The 21,536-nt window shown below is 45.1% G+C and overlaps 2 protein-coding genes across 3 annotated transcripts; both read right to left on the bottom strand.

Moving 5' to 3' along the window:
• LOC148091298 (intercellular adhesion molecule 5-like) lies at positions 1-11,858 on the bottom strand. Its single transcript, XM_087825667.1, has 8 exons — positions 11,800-11,858; positions 5,255-5,329; positions 3,714-3,980; positions 2,553-2,873; positions 2,019-2,297; positions 1,270-1,539; positions 403-645; positions 1-209 (listed from the first exon to the last, which is right to left on the bottom strand). Exons 2-8 carry the CDS (start codon positions 5,307-5,309, stop codon positions 1-3), a joined length of 1,644 nt encoding a protein of 547 aa, XP_087681793.1. The 5' UTR covers positions 5,310-5,329; positions 11,800-11,858.
• Positions 10,321-21,526, bottom strand: LYZL6 (lysozyme like 6). 2 transcript variants are annotated; one of them, XM_016204567.2, is made up of 7 exons: positions 21,456-21,526; positions 19,173-19,439; positions 16,081-16,181; positions 13,815-14,023; positions 12,764-12,922; positions 11,800-11,878; positions 10,321-10,659 (listed from the first exon to the last, which is right to left on the bottom strand). In XM_016204567.2, exons 4-7 carry the CDS (start codon positions 13,948-13,950, stop codon positions 10,593-10,595), a joined length of 441 nt encoding a protein of 146 aa, XP_016060053.1. In that variant the 5' UTR covers positions 13,951-14,023; positions 16,081-16,181; positions 19,173-19,439; positions 21,456-21,526; the 3' UTR covers positions 10,321-10,592. The 2 variants fall into 2 exon arrangements, with proteins under 2 accessions (XP_016060053.1, XP_087681795.1); XM_087825669.1 differs by having other exon boundaries at positions 19,180-19,439.
• Between the last annotated feature and the right edge of the window lie 10 nt (positions 21,527-21,536).

Genomic DNA, 21,536 nt, shown 5'->3' with positions numbered 1-21,536 from the left:
TTAACAGTCATGCGCATTGCCCATCTCTGCTTGCTGAACAGCAAACTGGCTTTCCTCCTCGTTGTTCCTCTCTTTCTGCCTATACGGCAATTTCCTCTTCTCTATCTTGCAGGGCCGATAGTTCAGATACAGGACTAAGGTGATTATGCCCGCCCCCAGGGCGGCAACGAGGATGATGAAGATAGTGGAGCTGATCCCTGCATCCAGTCCTGCCCAAGCACAGAAGGCAGGGAATTGGGAGGGTTCAAGGCAAGAGAATCACCCTACCCCAACCCACCAAGCCCCTTCTCAGTCTCATCCTCCCCAGCCCACCAAAATCTTTCTTCTTTCCATGTTTGGATAGGAACCCACCACCGTGGGGGACTCCCATCCTGGGCCTGACAGCAGGGGAGCCACAGTCACCTTGAACAATGAGAGCGATGTCTTTGCTGACAGAGCCCAGCTGGTTAGTGGCTGTGCAGCAGTAGGTTCCAGTGTGGTTCTGGGTTGCCTTCTGTGGCACTTCAAGGTCAAAGATTGCTCCATTCCAGGTACATACCAATGATGGAGTTGGGTTTCCCTTTGCAACACAAGCAAGCATCTGTTCCATCCCTTCCATCCATGTCTGGTTGCCAGGGCAACCAGATTCCTCTAACTGTGGCTTATCTGGAAAAAAGAGAGTCCCTGGACTAACAGAGCTCAGTGCACACCTTCCCTCCTCACTGGTCATGCTCACCTCTCCCTCCCCTAATCCGAATGCTGTGTTCCCTCCCCCCAAGGGGAGGACCATCAGCTCCCTGCTTTGAGCCTCTCTTCTTTCCTCCCATCCCTACCATCAAGGAGTCTGAGGTGCAGCACCCGGCTTCTTCACGGGCTCTAACTGATCTGACTGCTCCATCAATGGTGGCCCTGGGGCCCCTGCTTCTCAGTGAGTGAGAATATGGGGAGTGGTGAACCAGAGATGAGCATTTTCTATTTTTCAAAATACAAATTTTTATGTGGGAATTTCTTTTCTCAGCATAAACTCCAACTATCACTTCCTGTGTTCTTAGCCATCGGCCTGCAACTGATGCGGCCTGGTCACTGTAACCACGTTCTCTCTTCTGTTCTGTCCCCTCACAGTTCTCCCCACTCACTTTGCTGGGGGTAAGGTAAGCATGGAGAGCTTTAATTTAATTTTTTCTTTTGACTTTTTTATTTTAACAAGAATAATAAAGAAGCCGCTGGCCAAGATCTCTGGAAATGGGACAGTAATACTCCTTGCTTTGAGAAGATGGGGCTGGTACTTACATAGGACATGGAGCTGGACTGTGGTGGTTTTGATCAACTGCTGACCCTGAACCTCCAAAGAGGCCTCACAGGAGAAATTTCGGCCGTCATCTTCCTCCCTGGTGGTAAGTAAAAGCCAGGCAGGCTCCCCAGGGGCAGGGAGACCTCGGGCTCCCTGCAGCCGAAGAGTAGGGCTGGGTGATGTTAACACATGCCCTGCACAGGTCACGTTAATGTCTGTCCCTGCCAGTGGGTATAATTCTTCTATCTCCAGGACTGGTGGAGGGAAGCCTTTAAGGAAAGGAAAAAGACAACCAAACACCTTTCTCCAAACTGGCAGTCCCTTCAGCACTCTTCCTACTGCTGGCATTCCTCAGGTAGGCAGCCAACAGGGGAGAGACTGTAGAGACTGTTACTGCTCTGTGCTGAATAGCAGGAGCAACAAGGTGCTTTGGGAATTTGAGAACTTTTCCCACAACAATGTGGCACGCCCACATTTGGCTACGTCCCTTGGCAAGGGTAGCAAGATGTCTTTTCATCTTACAGATTTCCTCAACTCAAATGACTGTTCCTAGAAACAAGTTCAAGCATTCACAGTCACTCTGTGAGTAGGATGGCCTAAGAAAACAGGGTGAAGGCTGGAGAAAGCTACTGTTTCAATGCATGTCTCCAACCTACCTGCACTGACCAAGAAAATCACCAAGGCTTTATTGCGGAAGTTTTCAGGGGCAGAGAACCCTCATGGGGAAGGGAAGAGGCTGGGAACTTACTATAGACATGCACTGGCTCTCTTGTTTTCTGTTCCATTGAACCCAGAGATACAAGGCAGGACAGCTCCTGATCACCAGTCTCCATGGCCCGAACAGTGGCATTGGCCCAAGCGGTGTCTCCCTCCCAGGAGAGGAAGGGGCTCAGCTCCTGGTCTCCCAAGAACATCTGGAATGTCACCTCTTTGGCTGGGAACACCCTAGCCATCTCACAGCTCACAATCTCTGCCGTCCCAACCTCCAGAAGTGGGGAGGCCCAGATTTGGGGGTGCTGAGAGAATTCTGCCAAGGAATAAGGAAAAGGAAAGAAAGGAGGAAAATCATGATAAATCATGTCATGTAGGACCCCACAATGTGGGAAGGAAGGAGGGCAACAAGCTCTCTGTCCCCCAGGGTGAGTTTAAAGCCCAAGAAAAAGTGGAGCTCCATTACCCTCAAACCCTCATCCTAAACCCTGTGGGAACTTAGTCCCAAAAGCCAAGGTAAGATGAGGACAATGAGCCTCAGGATTCCTCCCACACCTGAGCTCCAACTCACCAAAAATCTGGAGTAGCTTGCTGGCTGAGCTGCAGTGAAAGAACCCGCCACCATGTGACCTCAGGTCCAGCTCAGCATGGCAAGAGAAATTGCACCCGTGATCCTCTCTTTGCGCTTTGACATTGATGGTGACCTCAGCTCTCTGGGAGGCCACAGCCAAGCTCATAAAGGTCTTTCTATATAGTTCTTGGTTACCCTGGAGAAGGGTAAGGGTGAGGTTCTCCAGGGGTGCTACCCTGGGCACATGGCACTTCACGGTAAAGACTTCATCCAAGGCTACCCAGGCAGGCAGCAGCTCCAGGATCACTTGCTCTGGTGGCTCTTTAAGACAAAAATGCGGGTTTGATGAGAGAAGGCTACTCACCTCTCCAGAAAGAAATGGTATAGGACAGGCAGCCTGTGATACAGGGTGACTGCTACCCTTAAACCATCTAACCAACAGTGTCAGATGGGACAAGTTATCCTTTGGCTCTTCTGTCCACCAAAGGTGGCTAAAGCCATAACCAAGAAATGGGACTGCTGAGGGGTAGTGCCTTGCTTTGATGGGTGCTGCCATTCTGGAGATTTTCTCTCTCACCACAGTGCTTCAGAGGTCTGAGCAGCTTCTAAAGAGCTCCTTAGCATCACACAAAAACTACACCCGAGTTAACCACGCTCTTACCCCACAGCGATCACACTTCTTAAAGCCATATCTTTGCCGATGCTATCTGCACACCTGAAAGACCGTCCCCACCACCCCCATCACTTCTAATCCTAACCATTCTGCAGGAGGGAAGCTCAAGAGTCTCCTCTCCCATGAAGACTTCTCCAACCACTCAGTCCACAGAGACCCTCCTTAATTCAATCCCTATTTATTCTAAGAATTTGTGGCAAATAAGTCAGCATTCATTTTATACTTTTTGATCATTTATAAGTGAGCATTATTAGCATATGCCCCCTGTATTTGAACATATTCTTTAGCAGAGATGTCTGGATGCCCTCTATGGTATGCTCCTAATTTAAAAACCTACACCAAAGGGAAGTAGAGTAATTGGCTCTGAAATTCCTACAGTATGATGGAAATCTCTCTCCTCTAAAAGAAATCTCCATCTCATATTTCCCTAAAAGGCACAGTCATGTTCCCCATTCTTCTCTTCCTCCCCAGAACTCAGCCCCACTCACGATACACGGTGATGTCCAGGCTTCTGTCCTTTTGGATCCCTGCGCAAGAGAAGAAGCACTGGAGAATGGAATCCTCGGTGACATCCTCCAGGAGAAACTCCTTCCACTGAGGCCCTTTGCCCACCTGGGTTTTCTTTAAGATGGTCTCAATTCCGCTGGGTCCTGGGTCTGGACAGGTAGTGCTGCAGTTGACCATTAGGGACTGTCCATACTTTACCAGGGCCTGATCTGGCCAAACAGAGACCTCAAATAGCCCTTCTGTGGTCCCTGAAATGATCAACCATACATGCCAAAGATTCTGGTGAGGACAAGACCCATACAAAATACAGAGCCTACTTATCTAGTTATAGAGAATAGGAAACCTACCCGGAATGAAATGGTACAGGGGATTTGACAAGAGAAAGACCCTTAATGAACAAATTAGGACCCTGATTCCACCACTATTCCCTCCACTCATCACCTATCTTGGGATCTGGTTTCTCCATTAGCGTCACCGTAGAAACTAAAAAGTTGCTAAAAATTATGCCCAGGAAACCATTCTCTTCCTAAACTTCCAGAAATCTTGGAAGCTCCCAGGATTGGCTGCTGAGGACTCTCATGGGGTTATTAGACTCCTAAAAAAAAGAGCTTTGTTACTTGTATCTCAAACCAGTCTTTCTCTCAGCTTATATGGCTTAAGAATTACCTTCACCAGAATCACCTGGAATGCTTGTAAAACTACAAATTCTAGCTCCACCTCAGACTGATGATTAAGAACTTGTGAAGGTGGGACCTGGAAATATGCAAGTGAACAGAACAAGCACTCCTGGTGACTTTTATGCACACTCAATTATGAAAATAACTTTCAGAGTCACTCATTTTCCATGGAACCTTTCACCTCTTTTCAAAGTGAGAATGTTCCATTTTGCTTTGGTGCTAAAGCAAGAGATGTTTTTCAATGTTTAGTCTGTTAGGGAAATCTCAGGTGCAATGAGAGAGATCTCATGCAGGTAAATTTTAGATGCCTGATGCAGATGAGGAGCACAGTCTCATGAAAGCTTCCCTACAGTCCCCTTTAGCTACTCCAAGCCCACTTACTTCATCTCCCAAATACTAGCCCCCTCTGGGAATAGACACTCTTGTAGCAATGTTACCCACTAAGGCTCCAGCTCTTTTCTTGCCATTCAGAGAACTCACTCTTCATAACTGAGCTATGGGACCTGTCCTATCAAAGTACTACTGTGACCCTTCATGACACAAAGGGGGGGCGACAAGAAGTAAAAATATTTTCAAGAACAGAAAAATAGGGCAGCCCTGGGCCGGCAGAGAGAATTCTCGCTGATGGTCTATGATCCTGTCCCTAAACTTGGGTTTTCCCAATACAGCCAGAGACACCTAGATTCTGTGTCCTAGTGATCCAAGAAACAGGAACCTCTCCAAGGGTCCAGATGCGTGGATACTAGAGTGCTGCCCCATTCAGGACTTCCTGTCCTCTTCCTCACCGACCAGCCACCTGTGCCCTGGCACATACTGGCTAAAGAAACTTTTCCAAGTCACCTCACCTGAGGAAGAGATCAAAGCCAGCAGGGTCCAGACACCAAATAGTAGCATTTCCATCCTTAGAGAAAGGCCAACAGCTGGAGAGAAAGAAAAGAGCAATGTTGTGACCAAAGTCACAGAAAGTGACCAAAAAAAAGGACACAGAAAATTCTCTTTGGTATTGTTAAAAGCCAGCTCCTTTCCTGAAACCTGGCATAGTTTGAAGAAATTGCAGCAAAAGTATCAGTGGTGTGGGTGGTACTATAATAGGGGATATTAGATTAAGTGAATGGCCTGTATAAACTTGTATTGCACTTGTCTGTTTACATGTTTGCCTCTATCTGTTTGAGTCAAGAGAAGAAGGCTGTTAGCATGGAAACATGAGAAACGAGGTTTAGAGGGATGAAATATGGCAGTGTTTATCTAGCACTGTCCTGTGGACAGTGACCCTGAATCTAGACAATGTGGTCATTAGAGTCCCAGCCTCTCATGTAAGGGAGAAATATTTCAACAGGCCTCTTTCTTCATGACCACTATGAAATATCCCTCAAGATAATCCTTCTTCTTCTGATCTTCCTCTGTGTTCACCAAGTGACCTTTGGATTACTACTTTGGCTCAGTTAAATCTAAAGTGTCCACTTCTCTTTTCCCCACCGATCCATACCAAGTTTTTTCTTTCAAAACCTCATTCAAGCTAATTTCTTCTAAGAAAGGTTTCTTGACTAACCCTGTCCAACTTCACAATCCCTCACTTATTCACATTATCTGTACCTCACATAGGCCAAGCATGATTTCTGAAGCTATGATATTAAAAATTGCAAATAGAAGATGTTTAGGGGGTCTGAGTCTCATTGGAAATGGGTATTAGAGGCTGTGTTTGCACAATAAGCATATTAGTTTTACTTAAAAATGTGTTACAGATCAATAAAAATAGCAGTGTTTTGTGTATTTTTCACCTCCTACATAAGATTTAGAAAATACCAGTTGTTCATATCTAATGTTATTTTGAAAATGGCATGTGAAGGGCACAGGAAAATGGCTTTCCCACTGTTTCAAGGGTATGCATAACATTATTTAGCTGTATAGATTTTTGATGTCACATGAACTTGTACATTGTAGAATCCCAATTAACTTTAAAAATTTATTTTGTTGTTGACAGTATTAGAATCCCAATTAACTTCTGAATTCCTTGAATTCCTTGTTCTCTTTGTAACACCTACTCCAAGCTAGGGACTCACTAGTGGTCTGTAGACACTTTCTCAATCACATCTTGTCTAGTAATTTCTAACATTTAGTAAACATATGCTATGTTCCAGGCACTGGACTAGTGCTTTACTTTAATTATCCCCACTTTTACAGATGAGATGGAGGCTAAGAGAGGTAGAGTAACTTATCCTAAATCACACAACTAATTAAGAGGTTAAGCCAGAATTCAAAACCAGGCATCTTAACCATTGGACGATGATCTTAGTACTTCACTGCTTCTATATATTAGATGAGTCCATATTATCTGTGCTTTGAAGGGGCCACAGTGTCACGAACAATTCTGAATAGAGATTAATCCAAGAACTCCTTCTATTTTATTCATCTCTCCTTAGCTTGCTGATCTTTCTCCTTGGCTTAGCTTATCTTTCTCTGCAAAACCTGATCTTGTTGTGAATTAATCTCATAGAGCCTTAGCTAAAAAAAGGTTTCCCATCATCTCTGACCACTATAAGTCAAGCTAGTTGGTTTTCCCTTGTGGTTGCCACTAGGATATAAGAAAATGGGGGGGGGGGTCCCTTTTTGTTTTCATACTCATATACTAACACATACTTTGTCTTATGTTATTTCAAGTGTTCCCCACCCTCAATATCCCCACAGCTCTAACATTTCATCCTTACTTTCACATGGCATGCTATGATCAGGTACCAATCATAAAATTTTAGATTCATTTTCTTAAGACAAAGCAGCATCCCTAAGAGAAAACAAATTTTAAATCTCTGAATTTCCTTTTACATCCCAAATTAAAGGTTTAAACTGTCTAAATTTCTAGGCCTGTGCTGCTGCCAGGGAGAGTGGTGGGCAGGGAGGGCAGGGCCGCCAACACTGACGCGCAATTGGATTGCTTTGGCTGTGTAGCCTAAACTGGACTTCCTGTCCAAGTTTGGGATTCTCACCATCCATTTATATCCCAGGGTTTCTTGCAATTTCTTAAACACCCCCGAGTCACATTCCAGCCTTGGCACTCTCTCTCCCCTCCGCCTGGAATTGGCTTCCTCCGCCCTCAACACTCCCTCACCCAGTTCACTGTATCTCTGCCCTGAGGCCCGCCACCACCACCCTCTTTTCATCCCTGGGCCCCCCCACACCACAGCACACCCTTAAGCGGCAACACTGCTTTCTATTCCCAGAACACGCTCCTAACACACTCTCGTTGACTTCGTTGACTTCTTAGGCCTGTTTTTACGGTCCACCTCCCCCCCGGACTGCAGGCCCCGTGAGGGCAGGCCCACGCCCCCCCCCCTTTTTTTTCACTGATAGATCCTGAGCACCCAGAATGGTTGTAGGATTTTAACAACTATGAATGAACGAACCAACTAGTTAGCATATTTACAATAGGATACTGACAAATACTTGTGCGAGGACCTGTGCCCTCCGCTTGGGTACAGAGCATAAGCTCTTGCTCCGAAGGAGTTTCCTGTCTAGCGTGTCCACAGTGTGGTTCTCACGCTCTCAGCCCCGCAGACTGTCGTGAAGGCTTTTAAATGGGGGCGGGGGGTGTACTTAAAACATTAAAAAATGTGGAAAACATACAACTAGTGCTCTTGAGGGTTTCTAGCCCAGTAAAGTGAGAGGAGGCGAAGCTCGCCATGAGACCAGATCTCTACAGATTCCACAAAAAATCCTCGAGGAGACACCAGCATGAACCCAAGCAAACAAAACAAAACCTAAATCCTCACTGAGGGCCGCTCCTCGCCGCTCCCGCCGCTCCTCGGGTCGCCCTTCCAACTCTCCCGCACCTCGCGCGCCTCGCCTGACGCACTCTCAGGAACCGCCACGAGCTTAAGGCGGTTTGTCGCGCGGCAAGGCAGCACCAGGCTGGCGCGCGAGAAAACGCTCCTGATCTGCCTAGAAACTCGTGACGTAACGCAGAAGCTTAGCAAAGGTTGGCTGAAACGAGTGGAGCGGGCAGGAAGCTAAACCGAGAGGAGGGGTGCGCGGGAAAAATGAGGGGTAGAGAAGTAAGGATCCTGCTAGGCAGAGAGCGCCTATTTGACCCAAGATAATCGCAGCTAAATAAAACAAAGGGAAAACAAGAAGAAAGGGTCTGTTGCAGAAAACAATGGCTCTACAAGGGAAAGAAGGGCTTGTGTCCCCCCCGTGCCTGTTCATCTCGTGGTGCGGCCTGAGACAGGCCGTTTCGCGCGGGAGCTGCCTTCCCTCCTTGCGCTGGGTGCTTAACTGCCTTCCCGCGTCCGACCTCGGCTCTTCATTGGCTCAGAATCAGAGCCGGGGCCACGCCCCTCCAGCGCGTGTGGAGATGGATTTGGCGGGACTCTGCCAACATCTGAAAAGTCCCTTTTGTGTCCCGCCCTCCACATACAAGTACAGGCGTGAGCGAACTTGAATTTCCTCACTTCCTACCAGACGTGCCTGCGCTCTGGCTTCGCCCAACCTTACGAGGGAGCAATGAGTCATAAATATGGGGGCCAGAGAGTAAATCCACCTGTTTCCTCTCCCCCCCCCCCCCGTGCCCCTTCCCTTTTTCCATGTCAAATGTCTTCCCAGGGTTGGTTCTCTGAACATTTGCCCTAGTTTTCTCATTTGTCAAAAAGAATGAGAGTTTCTATATAGGAAAGTGCCTACCATTGTTTTATTTTTAAAAAAAAATTTTTTTTTCAATTACAGTTTACATTCATTGTTTTTCAGTCTCTATGTGGCTTCTTCTGTAGATCCTTGGTTATAATACTTCTGTTCAGCAAGGCTTCAGTTAGTTATTCAGGTTGGTTGATCTATAATTTAGTTGTAAATCCGTTTGGCGCTGGAGGAGAGGTGGGTGCAGCTTCCACCTACTCTGCAGCCATCTTGGATCCCCTCTACCATTGTTTTAGACACCAAATAGGTGTGCAATAAATGGTAGACTGTCTTCCTTTTACAGTCTCAGAAAGGCTTTTCCTGACCACTGTCCTTAAAAGTGTTGGGCTCTCTTTTCTTTATAGCATGTATCACTACCTGACGATAAGTTAAATGCCCAGTGGTACTCTAGACTAGTTCATATGGCCTAGCCCATCTCGTTCCAATTTTGCATTTAGTGGTATCAGGTTGGTAGCTTGAAAACATTCATGGTGGAAGTATTTACATCATTAAAATTGTCAAAGGTTACAATTAGGATTTGTTTTTTGTGGCTTCGAGTACTGGTTGTTAAACATTTGGCTAGCATACCACTGAATATATCTATTTATTTATGTTTATTGTTCTCTCTAGAGACTGCGTCATGTTTATTGCTGTATCCTTGACACTTAGAACAACACCTGCTTTGTAGGGAAGCATCACATGGCTCCTTTAGAGGATTCTTAGCTTTGTGACTGCTTTCCATTTTCATTCTGCTTCTCCACCCCTTTGTCCCCAAAGGTGGTAATGAGAGTGAGAATTTCAATGTGTCCAGCCAACAAGCTTGGTTCATCATCCCACCTGTCATCCTCTATCAGTAGGAGAGAATGGAGGATGCAATGGATAATAAAATCTATAATTACTGGTTTGAAACAGTGTCAGGACCCCAGTAATTCCTCCAAAGCCAACTGTTTTGAAGTAACGAAAAGGCTCAGAAGTAGGTAATGGGTGGGGCTAAGGGTCAGGTATACTGAGGTGGAGAAAGTAGTGGTGGTGTAGAGAAATGGTATAAGTGCCATTAATGTGGGGTGCTTTGGGAGAATGGGCTAGAATGTGTGTATCCATTCCTTGGTGATGCCACTATTCCTGTGTGTCTCTGCTTCTCCACCTAAATTATGAACAATAGGTTTAATCTTCCTTCCTCTAGAACCTGGCATACTCCTACTATATTAGGTACTCTCATATATGTAGAATTAATGAGTAATTAACACATTCTTTGCACAAAGAATGTTTTAATAATTCCAAAAATACAGAAACAACTTTATTGTGGTCCTCTTGGTTTACAAATGACAGTCAGAAACCAGGGACTTGGGCCTGGATGGGAGCAAGGAGGAAGCCCTAGAAAATAATTTCTCCATGGGGTTCTGGTCAATTTTACTTGTAAATGGGAAGGGAAGAAAATAACATTAAGTGGAGGCAAGAGGAAGAATCCCCAGGGGAGGAGAGGAGTTTCAGAATGATCCCATAGCAGGCCTGCACCCTGTCTCATCACAGGTGGCATCCTGTTATCCAGTAGGAGAGTGGCCGGCCTGCACAGTGTATTGTCCACTCTGCCCTGTGGAGAGAGAAAGGCTGGTTCTTGCTTCCCACGTAGGAGCCACACACATGACACAGCTCTGAGTCTTCCACACAGAGCAACTTCATTCCTAGCTTTCTCATCTATCTTTGTGCAGCCCCTCTGATTCTTCCTTTGTTTCCCTTGTCCATGGTGTTTGCATTTCCCCCCTAGTCAGTATGCTTTGACATTTTCAAATGCTTACCTCCCTCTGAAGGGAGAGGACACTGTTTTACAGGGCTGAGAGTTACTAATATATATACATACATACATACATACATATGTGTGTGTGTGTGTGTAAAATTTCCCAGGTGCAACCATTGACTCTTGCTCTGGAAAGGCTCAGTCCTAACAGTAATTATGTCCCTTCTTTTGCAAGATGTTTTTAGAATATGCAAAGACTTAACTCCTTCCATCCTCACAGATGCCTGCAGGGGCAGCCGTTGACATTATTTATACATCCAGTTTAAAGCTCAGAAAAGTTAAGTAACCATCCCAATGTACAGTGTTGGTAAACTGACAACTTTGGGGGTGACTGCCAGCTGATAAGCAATACATTTTTATGGAAAATGTTGCTGCCAATTATGGAGAGGGGAACCCTGTGGCAGCCATGACTGTATTGCTTTAATTGTTCCTAGGCCTACAGCTGATTGAACCAAGTGGGGACATGAGGTCCAAGTTGAACCAATCGGATTCTCTATCCCAGGCACTTAGACTGGGACTGAGCTTGGCCAGTCTCGGTGGCTGCTTAGGATGCTGGACCATAAACTTGGGTGGCCGTAGTCTGTCTTGTGGACTATGGAGCAGACAAAGCTGGTCTACAGAGGGAGTAGTGAAGCAAATGCACTAAGGGGAGCAGAAGCCTGCCAGGGAAAGCTCGCTGACAGTTTGCAGTACAACTTCCACTCTTCCTGAGGCCCAGCTGCACCCCTTGCGTGGGCTCAGCAAGACACCGTGTCCTCTCAGATCCCAGAAACAACTAGATTCCAGGTCTTCCAGCCAGAGTTCCAAGCCCTGCCACTATCCCACACTTTTCTAGACTACAGAAAGGGTCTGGTCCTTGCCTATTGCCCCTTTCTCTGTCACCATACTCTTCATGGGGCTCTGCCTGCTAACTTTGTCCTACAGTGTCCTCCTCACCAGTTCTTCATCCCTGCTATTCCAGACACAATCTTTTTTGCACAGTGGATGGTTGCAAGAAGATTGGGGCTCAGCAGTTCTGAAAAGGAAAAAGAGAATACCTGTGAGAGCAGAGGACAGTCCCAAAGACTAAGGTGGCCCCTTGTTCTCCCTGCCCAGGTGTGTTTCCTGGGGGCTGAGTACTTCCAGATTAGGCAATCCCTCCCTCCAGAGGCCCATTTAGACATCCCTACAATGGCTGCTGGAGGTTGGGGATAGCCAAGGGTGGGGGCAGGAGGACTGAGATTTGGGCTTGTTTACATAGTTTTTAGCCAGAACAGATGGTGGTTCACCCAAAGTTTGGGAGCTTCTAGGGAAAGGAAATGCCAAAACAGGCAGCACAGAGACCACAATAAAGTCCTGCCTAATTAGGGAGGCTCTTTAGGTGAAGATCCAGGGACATTAACCAGAGTACAAAAGAGGTGGTGAGAGGCAGAGTCATGCACTTGTGGAGTCTCCTGGATTAGCTCTGAAATGGGGAGTTTGCCCTTGGCCTTTGGTCAGATCATTAACCAAAGACAGTGCCACTTATTGGTTAGAGCTGAGGCTCCAGGACCCCCAGTGATTCAATAAGCCTCAGTCTGCTCTTCTGTAAAGTGGGAATACTGGTTTTTACTGCATGGAAAGTGGGATGAAATCAGCTACTGCATGGAAAGTGCTTAGTATATAATATGCTCTCAATAAATGTTGGCTGCTGCTCTACTGCTGCAGGCTGTACAGAACCTTTCTGGATCCTGCTCGGGGACACAGAGGAATCTTCAGATGGGCATTAGGGCCACTAGTCAAACCCGCTCAGTAAAGGAATTCCCTGATTCCTCGAGCCATCCCTCTGGGGGCATTCTCAGACTGTGAGTGGAAAGAGAAGTTTTGTGAATAGAGTTCTGTCATCTCTCTCCCCTCTTCCTCCCTGGGGCCCTGGCCAGACCTTGACACTCTGTTTGGCAAGTGTTTTCCGAGTGACTCTGGTAATCGTTGCACCAGTAGTGACTGTTGATCTGGAAGAGGCCATAGTCGAAGCTGCCATCTGCATTTTCATTTACCTTTGATATGTTGAAATTGCTTTCCACAAAAGCTAGGCACAGCCCTTAGGAAAAAAGAGAAGGGGGTGTTAGGGGGGCCAAGCTGAGGGAAAAGGGCGATGAAGGGGAAGGGAAATGAGGACTCCAAAGAAAGGAACAAGACCTAAGAGGCTAGATGGGGCTTGTGGGCTAGAAACACCCCCAGTTTCTCCTCTCACCCTCTAGTATCCATGCTTTCAGCACTTAATAATCACCTACTGTGTGCCAGGAACTGTGCAAAGCACAGTGAGGGACATTTAAGTTGGGCCAAATGCAGATGCCTTCAAACGGCCTATAGTACAAGAATGAAGGTGTGTACCTAAAAGAATCACAAAATAAGTAAAAAAAACACACAAACAAGTATTGTAAGACAGGTGTACACAAATTCTGAGCAAAATGGAGATAACCCTAACATGCAATAATATGGAGTCTTTGCACTGACTGTTCCCTCTGCCTGGAATGCTCTTCCCCTAGACATTTGGGTGATCATGTCCTTTACTTTATTTAACACTGCTCAATGTCACCTCCTCAGAAAGTCCTTCCATGGCTTCTCCTTCTAGGACTGTGTCACCTATCACACCCCACCCCTGCTTTATTCTTCTGCATAGCACTTATCATCAACAGGAAGTGCTTTATATTTTTTTGTGTTTGTTTATTGCTTGTCTCTTCTCCAGAATGTGAACACTCTGAGGGAAGTGGCTTTGTTTATATCCCCAGCACCTAAAATAGTAACCGGTACATAATAAATACTCAGTGAATAATTGTTGAATGAATATAGAATGTTGGGAAAGGTTTCTTGGAGTGGGCTGCTTTTTGAACTTGGCTTTCAAAGACAAAACAGAGAAAGAAAGATGGCCACGTAGGAGATGACCAGGAGAGGAGAAGTGGGGTGGGGGAATGTGAGGAAATGGCACTCACAGTCAGTCACAGAGTAGCCCTCAAACCCATCCAAGTCTTCCTGGTGCAGAACCTTGGCCAAGTCACAGCGGTGGATGAGGCTGGCCTGGTTTATGGCAACGAGGCAGCTGAACAAGATGAGTAATGCCCTTGTCATCCCCGGAGGGGACGGCAGCTGGGGGCCTGCGGTTCTTAGGGTCTCATAGACTTCCTCTGAGAGTCTGAGAAATCTGGAGAGAGAAGCCAAATGTCCTCGCTCGTTCACTGCTCCCCACCTGGCTATTTCCAGTCCCTTCTCAATTATTACGTAGTGTTCTGGCTAGGGATGCATAACCTGCGTCTAATCCCATGGAAACCTCAGACAAAGCCAAACAGAGGGAACTTCTATGAATAATTGGCCAATAATCTTCAAAACAGTCAATGCCATGAAAACAAAAAACGGGGCTATTTCTGTCACTAGTGGGGCATGTGTGTAGGTATGTATTGTGTGTGTGTGCACCTTTCCTCTTAAACTAGGTGTATGTTCCTAAAGGCAAAGGCCTCAGTTTCTCCATCCACCAGCTCCATGAGTCAGGCACGAAGCAGGTTCTGCTTGGACAAGGTAGCTACCCTGATGGCCTTGCCTCCTCACAGATCTTTTGCTCTGTCTTCTCCATGCCATTCTGAGCTTGCAACCATTCTTTCGTTTCTCTCTCCCACCCTAGAGTTGCCAGACTTAGCAAATAAAATCAGAGGATGTCCAGTTACATTAGAATTTCAGACAACAAATACTTTTTTAGTAAAAGTATGTCTCATGCAACCCTACCCTGTCCTGCCTCAGTAAGATTCCTTCAGAGACAGGTGTCACTGAGCCTTGGGACGCAATGAAGTCTACTCTCGAGGTCCCCTTGGGGAAGACAGTGGTTCTGGGAGGTGCAGTCCTACCTCTCCTTCTGAAGCTTACCTCTCTCCTATCCCTCTCTGACTCCAGGTTCCAGCCAGCCCAGGGATTTCTGTGAGAATCTGTAGAACAAAGCTCGTTGGGTAGGAGCCTACTCTTCCTCATGAACTATAAGCTAGCCCCACCCAGCTCACAGCTCTCCATGTTCTAAAGAAGGTGGGAATGCCAGCAACCCCCATCCCCCACCCCCTGCCTCCTGGAACCTCAGTTCTGTGACATCATCACTCTCCTGGAAATACTCTGCTCTTAACAATGCAAATTGGCTGTGTCTTTGAAAGCCTAATTCAATTTTAAGTAACGTTCCATTTTAAAATTTAAATTATATATTTATTTAAAATTTAATTTAAAACTTAAGTAAATTTTTATGCAAAAATGTCAAAATTTATAATCCTAGGATTCAATGTCTGTCTAGTTGCTGGTGTAAAGAATCAGTATCATGTTATTTCTAAAGTCTAGAAAGATGAATTTAAGAGTGATGCATAGTGTGGTTTATGTAATTTGCAAAAATGTCCTCAGCTTTTACAACTGAGGCAAACACTGTAGTAATTTACGTGTACCTCCAGAACCACTAACAGGAACATGAGAACAAGACATTGTACACTCAGCATTACTAGAAAATACTATTTCATTGCACTCACATCTATTGCTATCTGAGAGGAAAGCTCTGACAAGTTCATTAATTTGTCTTTTCTCTTAGCTAAGTACTTTTCTGCTCAAAGGCTCTTTGCACTCCCAAAGAGTGCCCAGCAGGGGCGCCATTAAGCTTACATTAAACCTGTCCAGGCAGTTGCATATTTTTCCCCAGGGACTTAGGGAAGGACATGAAGACGCACCTCCCTGGGGCTTGAACACCGTTAGTCAAGAGTGGGTGTTTAGCGTTAGGTGGTGCTGTGCCTGGGCTGTGCGCCAGATCCTGAGTGGCAGAGGCCTCTGTGGTCCTTGATACATTTAATTATTTTGTATGAGGGGGACTCGAAAGTACACAGCCCAGATAGGAGCTCCTCTTGCCGGTTCTAAAGGTGATAGTGGAAAAGTATGCTTCTGGAAATCAACTGCTATGGAAAACAGAGGGAAATGTTAGGAAATGTCTGTTCTGAGTTTTCAATAAAATATGAGAAAACCCTCAAATGACACAGCCTGCTGAAATGCAGAACACAAAGAACTAAAATCAGCGACAGAGATGAAATCTATACCGAAGGCAAAGGGGCGGAGTCTACACTGCAGAAAACTCAACCAAAGGTGTAGTCGCACATTTGAGAGGTCTCCAAATACAGAGCAGAAAAACATGTGGGAAATAATGAGACAAAAGAGGATGGATATGGACGACCACGAAGATTAGAGACTTACCCTGGGACAAAGACCCCAGCGCTGAAAAAGGTGCGGGTGCAGATATGACAGGTATCCTAGGTCCCAGGAAAATACACGACAGGAATCACCACTTAGACATACTGAAAACATATATTAATAAGACTGTGAATGTCTGGCTTTATTATAAGGTTTATACTTTACCCCACAGAATATACACCTTCTCAAACAGTTTACAAATTGAATAAGAACTAGATTACAAATAATACCTCAACTTCCCCCCTCCCAGCACCACCAAAGGAGGAATTATATAGGCTCCATACTCTGGGTACAATTTAAAAAACAACAACAATAAAACACACACACACACACACGCACACACACACACACACACACACACACACACACACACACACACACTTTTCCCCCTGAGTAATTATTGGGTCAAAGGCAAATTAAAATCTGGAATAACAAGTTTCTAAAACCATGAAAATGACATTAACATATCAAGTTTATGAAATCATAGTGTTGATAACAGTTTATGAAAGGGGGAGTTATGGATCTGTCAAGGTCGAGAACTCCAGCATCAGGGAGGTTCAGAAGTGGAGAAAAGCTCTTCCAGATGCCCATCTTCAGGCCAACTCGCTGTGCAATTTACCCAGCGGTCACTAGAGGCCAGCAGCGGCCCATGCCCAGGAAGCAGGGGCTGCCAGCACCAACACAGGATTCCCTATTCTGTGCTCGCTAGCCTTTAGCCCGGGAGGTGGGAGCCAGATATATCTCCATTTTCTACAGTAGTAGAACTGAGATTTGGGATGTAGTCTCTTTAGTTCCCGATTCCACCTTGTTGGTCCCTCAACACCAAAGGACCTTCCTGTGCTACCATAAATTTAAAATTTTTATTTACTGATTTTTTGAGAGGAACGGAGAGAGGGAGGTAGAGATCGATTTGTTGTTCCACTTATTTATGCATTCATTGGTTGAGTCTTGTATCTGCCCTGACCAGGGATCGAAACCACAACCTTGGCATTTAAAAATTCTTTCCAGGGGAGTTCAAGATCAATGTGAGAATCACTGCTTTTATAAAAATACTTATTAAACTTGGATGCCACATTTAAATGTTAAAATCAACTGGGGAACTTCTGCGTTTGGAGGCAGAAGATGGAACGGAGACAGCTAAGGCAGTGTGGTACAGCAGAGAAACTTGGGAGCCAGATGGGCTGCCACTTATTAGCCGTGTGACCTCGACTGAGTTCCTCCACCTCTCTGAGCCTCACTTGTGAACTGGAAATACCATCATATACCCTGCAGAGTTGAGGCAGAGAGACAGAGGGTGTAAGCCCAGGCACAGGTAGAGTTGATATATGGCAGCCACTACTGTCATTTTTATTAAATGTGAGTAGCTCAGGAAGACTGCAAGCCGTTCTTTATGTAGAAGGGACCCAGTCTGGGAACAGTGGATACAGGCTGTGTTGGTAAAAGGGTCAACAGGTTGTGTTGATGAGAAGCCAGGGTCTTTCTAGGGACCACAGGAAAACTCCAAGGGCAGGAGAGGTTCCACGCCAAAGCAGATAAGCGGTGGCTGCCAGCTAGACAGCTGCAACAGCACCAAGAACCAGCAGCTGTGGATGAACTTGGACAGGCCCGGCTTTGGCAAAGCCAATCCTTCCCTTTCCACAAGAACAGCAAGAAGCTGCCTGATTGCGTATGGAGAAAGTCGCAATCTTTGTGGAGCACCTTTGTGCCTGTGATCCTGTGAAGTGGGCACACTCACCCCATTTAACACCTGTGAAGTCTAAGTGCTTAAAGGCACCCGGACCTGCCTAAGTCACAGAGCCCTGGTGTCTCCATGAGGCTGGGACCTGCCTCTCAGTTGGGCAACAGTGAAGCACCTCTTATCCAGTGCTGTGTACAGGAATGACTGGTGACCTTGTTTTATTACATGCTAATTTTTGTACTTTTTCCCAAAATGAAAATATACGGCTTTATAAGCTACTTTATCTTTTTTTGTCCTTATTACAAGATCATAATGTTCATTGCAGAGCATAGAAACTACAGATAATCAAAAAGAAAAAAAATCAAAATCTCTGATAGCCCCCTCCTACAGAGATGAGCACTGTCAGTGTTTCAGCATCTATTGTTCATACATGTGAGTCTGTGTGCATGTGTGCATGTAGAAATTTACCAACAAGGAGTCATGTGGTACACTCTGTTAGATAATCTGTCTTCCTTCACTTAACAATATATAATGGCCATATTTCTATGTCACTCAATAGTCTTCTACAGCAGCTTTGCATTAGAACACCCTAGGGAAAGCTTAACAAATATTGATGTGTGGGTTCCACCCCGCTAGGATTTAATTGGTCTGGGATGGGGTTTGGCTATGGGATCATCAGACTCTCTACGTGGTTCTAATGTGCAGCCAAGTTTGAGAGCCCTTGTGTGACAGCATCATTTTTCAATAGTGGCCTTGCATTCTACTTGCTGAAGGGATGCACCATAATTTGATCAATCTCCTTTTATTGGACATTTAGTCTGGCTCCAATTTTTCATCAAGATAAACCAGGAGGTGGCAAAGTTTTTCTGTAAAGGGCCAGATAACATATTTTAGCCTTTATAGGACATAAGGTCTCATCATTACCCTTTGCCCCGTCCATTGCAGTGGCCTCCAAACTGGCCTCCACATGGTAGCAAGAGTGATCATTTTCCTTTCTTTCTAAAAACATTATTTTTCTTCTCATTAAAGCTATACATGTTCATTGTCAAATTTTTTAAAATACTGGAGTTTTTTATTTTTTTAATCCAGGGGAATGTAAATCCCTCCCCACTGAAAGTCTCTCGTGTCCTGGTGCCCGCCCACACTTTAGCCTTCTCTCCTGACACTCCTCCACACCGTCTCCCACCCCTGGGTCCCTGTGACCACAGCTATATGCTCCTCCAGCCTCTGAGCCATAGCAGGTGCTGTTTCCTCTGAAGATTGCCCTTCCTGCCCTTCTTGCCTGAATTCTCCTTTTATCTTCTCCAACTCAGCTCTCCCTGCCACTGTTCCCCCAGCACAGACAGTGGGAAAGGGAAGCAGACCCACGTAGGATGCTATTGGGTTCTTCTGCTTGACCCTAAAACCCTGAACTTACCTCTTACCTCTGCGCAGTCTCAAATATTCCCCATAGTGTCTGAGCTAAACAGGTAACCACTGAATCCCCTGGGCCTTGTCATTAGGGGTTGGCATCTTGCAACACTCCCCTGTTGTGATGGCCGGCAGTGATGCTGATGCCTAAATGGCCAACCCAGAGGATCTTTCTCTTCCTTTTTCCTTCTTCCAGGCTTGTTCTTTTGACTCGAGAAGCCAGATGCTTTGGAGTTTAATTACATGCTGTAGTTGGAAGCATAGAATGTCGGAGCTGGAAAGGAAGAAACTTATTATAAATAATAGCTTCCAGCATTTAGTGAACACTTACTTTGTGCCAGACACTTGCTTTTCAGTTTGAACAGTTTCTTTGCAACTAATAACAGATCAGAGGCAATAACAGAGAAATAACAGCTACCAACAAGAACTCATATATAGTGGTTAAGTGCCTGGATTACAGATTCTAGAGCCAGATCAGAACCACATTTGAATCCCAGCACCATCATGTGGTGAAAGTGTGCAAGTAACTGAATCTCTCTACCTTGATTTCTAAAAGAGAGGTAAAAATATTATCTACCTCATATGTATTGTGAGGATTAAATGAGCTAATGTGTGTAGTGAATGCTTAATAAATGATAGCTATTCTCTGTCTGTCTAGGAAATCTTCCTTAATTCCTACCATGTCTTAGATATCTCTATATTCAATTTAACCTTGGGAATATTTTATCATAGCAATAAATTCATGTTGACAGTATCTGTTTATCATTTTCTCCCACTATGCTTGAAAATCATCCACTTGTTCGCACACATTTGTTGAGTAGGTTATAACAATGATTAAGAGAGACAGAATATATACCCAAAATAATTAAAAACAGGTACTCAAACAAATGCATAACATGTATCTTCATAGCAGCACTACTCACAATAATCAAGAGTTGGAAACAGTCCCAATGTCCATCAATGGATAAATGGATAAATGAATTGTGGTATATACAAAGAAGGGAATATTACTCAGCCATAAAAAGAAATAAAGTATTGAAACATGCTACAACATGGATTAACCTCAAAAACATTATGCAAAGTGAAAAAAAGCCAGACACAAAAGCCACATAGTATGATTCCATTCATATGAAATAATCAGAATAGGTACCAGGGAGTAGGAGGAGGGGGTAATAGGAAGCAACTGCTTAATGGATATGAGATTTTCTCTTGGGGTGATGAAAACGTTTTGAAACTAGATATAAGTGGTGGTTGTACAACACTGAATGTACTAAATGCCACTGAACTGTTCAAAATGATTAATTTTATGTATTGTAAATCTCACCTCAATTTAAAAAAAAGACAAGAAGACCGTTCCTGCCTTCACAGAGTTTATATTTTAATGAGGGGGTTAGGTCAAACAGAAAACCAGTGCACACATAAACAAGTAATTACATATTGTGATAGTCACTTGATGGGAGTAATAAAGGGAGAGAGGAGAAAACTTAAGGTTCTGAGGTGGGAAGGGACTTAGCAGCTTGGGAAATTGTCAAGAGAACCTCTAGAATGACTTTTAGAGAAACAAAGGCAGAAATTTAAAATGAGCCCAAGAATATAAGCAGGAGCCAGGCCCTGTAGGACCTTACATTTCATGGGAGGGACTGTGATGTTCAATCTAAGAGCAATGGGAGCTTGTTAGAAATGCGGAAACTTGAGCCCTACTCCAGAACTCAAGGCCTACTGAGTCATAATCTGCATTTCTGACAAGAGCCCCAGATGTTTCTTACGCTCATTAAAGTTTAAGAAGCACTGGTCTGTATCATGGGAAGAAAAACCCAGACCATCAAGAGGGTAGGCTCCCAGGCATGGCTGAAGCACTTTATTTTGAATACCTTCTGATACAGGGCAGTGGTTCCTGAAAAGGTATTTAATTTTTGAAAATCAGGTGCTATAAATCCTAGAGAAATACCTTATTTAACTGTAGGGAGTTTTGTCATAACACAAAATTCCTTCGCCTAGAAACATTTCCTGTGTAGTAAAGTACTAGGCTTCTTTAAAGTGAGGCGGAGCCACATAAAAAATATGCGATAAGAAATCGGCGCTTGGCCAGGTCAACCCTTAACACAGCTGGATCGGGTCCAGGTGGCGCATGTCCCTTTGGCAGGTCTGAGCCACCAAGGTGGACTTTTAAAGAAAGTTAAGTTGGCGGCTGTTCTGCCCCTGAGAGCAGCTCTAACTTGAGTCTTTAATGCTGAAAATGTAGAAAGGGGATTGGGCAAAACTATTTTGAGCACTGTGGTGCACAGGTTACCTCGGAGAGCAGGGTACACCGGGGAAAGGGCTGCAACTATCCACTGCCGAAGCTTTCGGTGACCTTCGACCTCTGACCTGC

This window comes from Miniopterus natalensis, chromosome 17 (genome assembly GCF_054644295.1).
Source record: "Miniopterus natalensis isolate mMinNat1 chromosome 17, mMinNat1.hap1, whole genome shotgun sequence".
Lineage (NCBI taxonomy): Eukaryota > Metazoa > Chordata > Mammalia > Chiroptera > Miniopteridae > Miniopterus > Miniopterus natalensis.
Note: the sequence above shows the minus strand (reverse complement) of the source record. Positions and strands in the feature narration are given on the sequence as shown.

Excerpts from the sequence above, each read along its gene's own strand:
- LOC148091298 (XM_087825667.1), bottom strand. The coding sequence starts at position 5,309 with ATGGAAATGCTACTATTTGGTGTCTGGACCCTGCTGGCTTTGATCTCT. Across the intron at positions 2,874-3,713 it reads CCTGGACATCACCGTGTATC|AGCCACCAGAGCAAGTGATC; the intron begins GTGAGTGGGGCT and ends TTTGTCTTAAAG. Across the intron at positions 210-402 it reads CATCGCTCTCATTGTTCAAG|GACTGGATGCAGGGATCAGC; the intron begins GTGACTGTGGCT and ends GTGCTTGGGCAG.
- LYZL6 (XM_016204567.2), bottom strand. The coding sequence starts at position 13,950 with ATGACAAGGGCATTACTCATCTTGTTCAGCTGCCTCGTTGCCATAAAC. Across the intron at positions 12,923-13,814 it reads GGGCTACTCTGTGACTGACT|GGCTGTGCCTAGCTTTTGTG; the intron begins GTGAGTGCCATT and ends TTTTTTCCTAAG. Across the intron at positions 11,879-12,763 it reads TTGCCAAACAGAGTGTCAAG|AACTGCTGAGCCCCAATCTT; the intron begins GTCTGGCCAGGG and ends TTTCCTTTTCAG.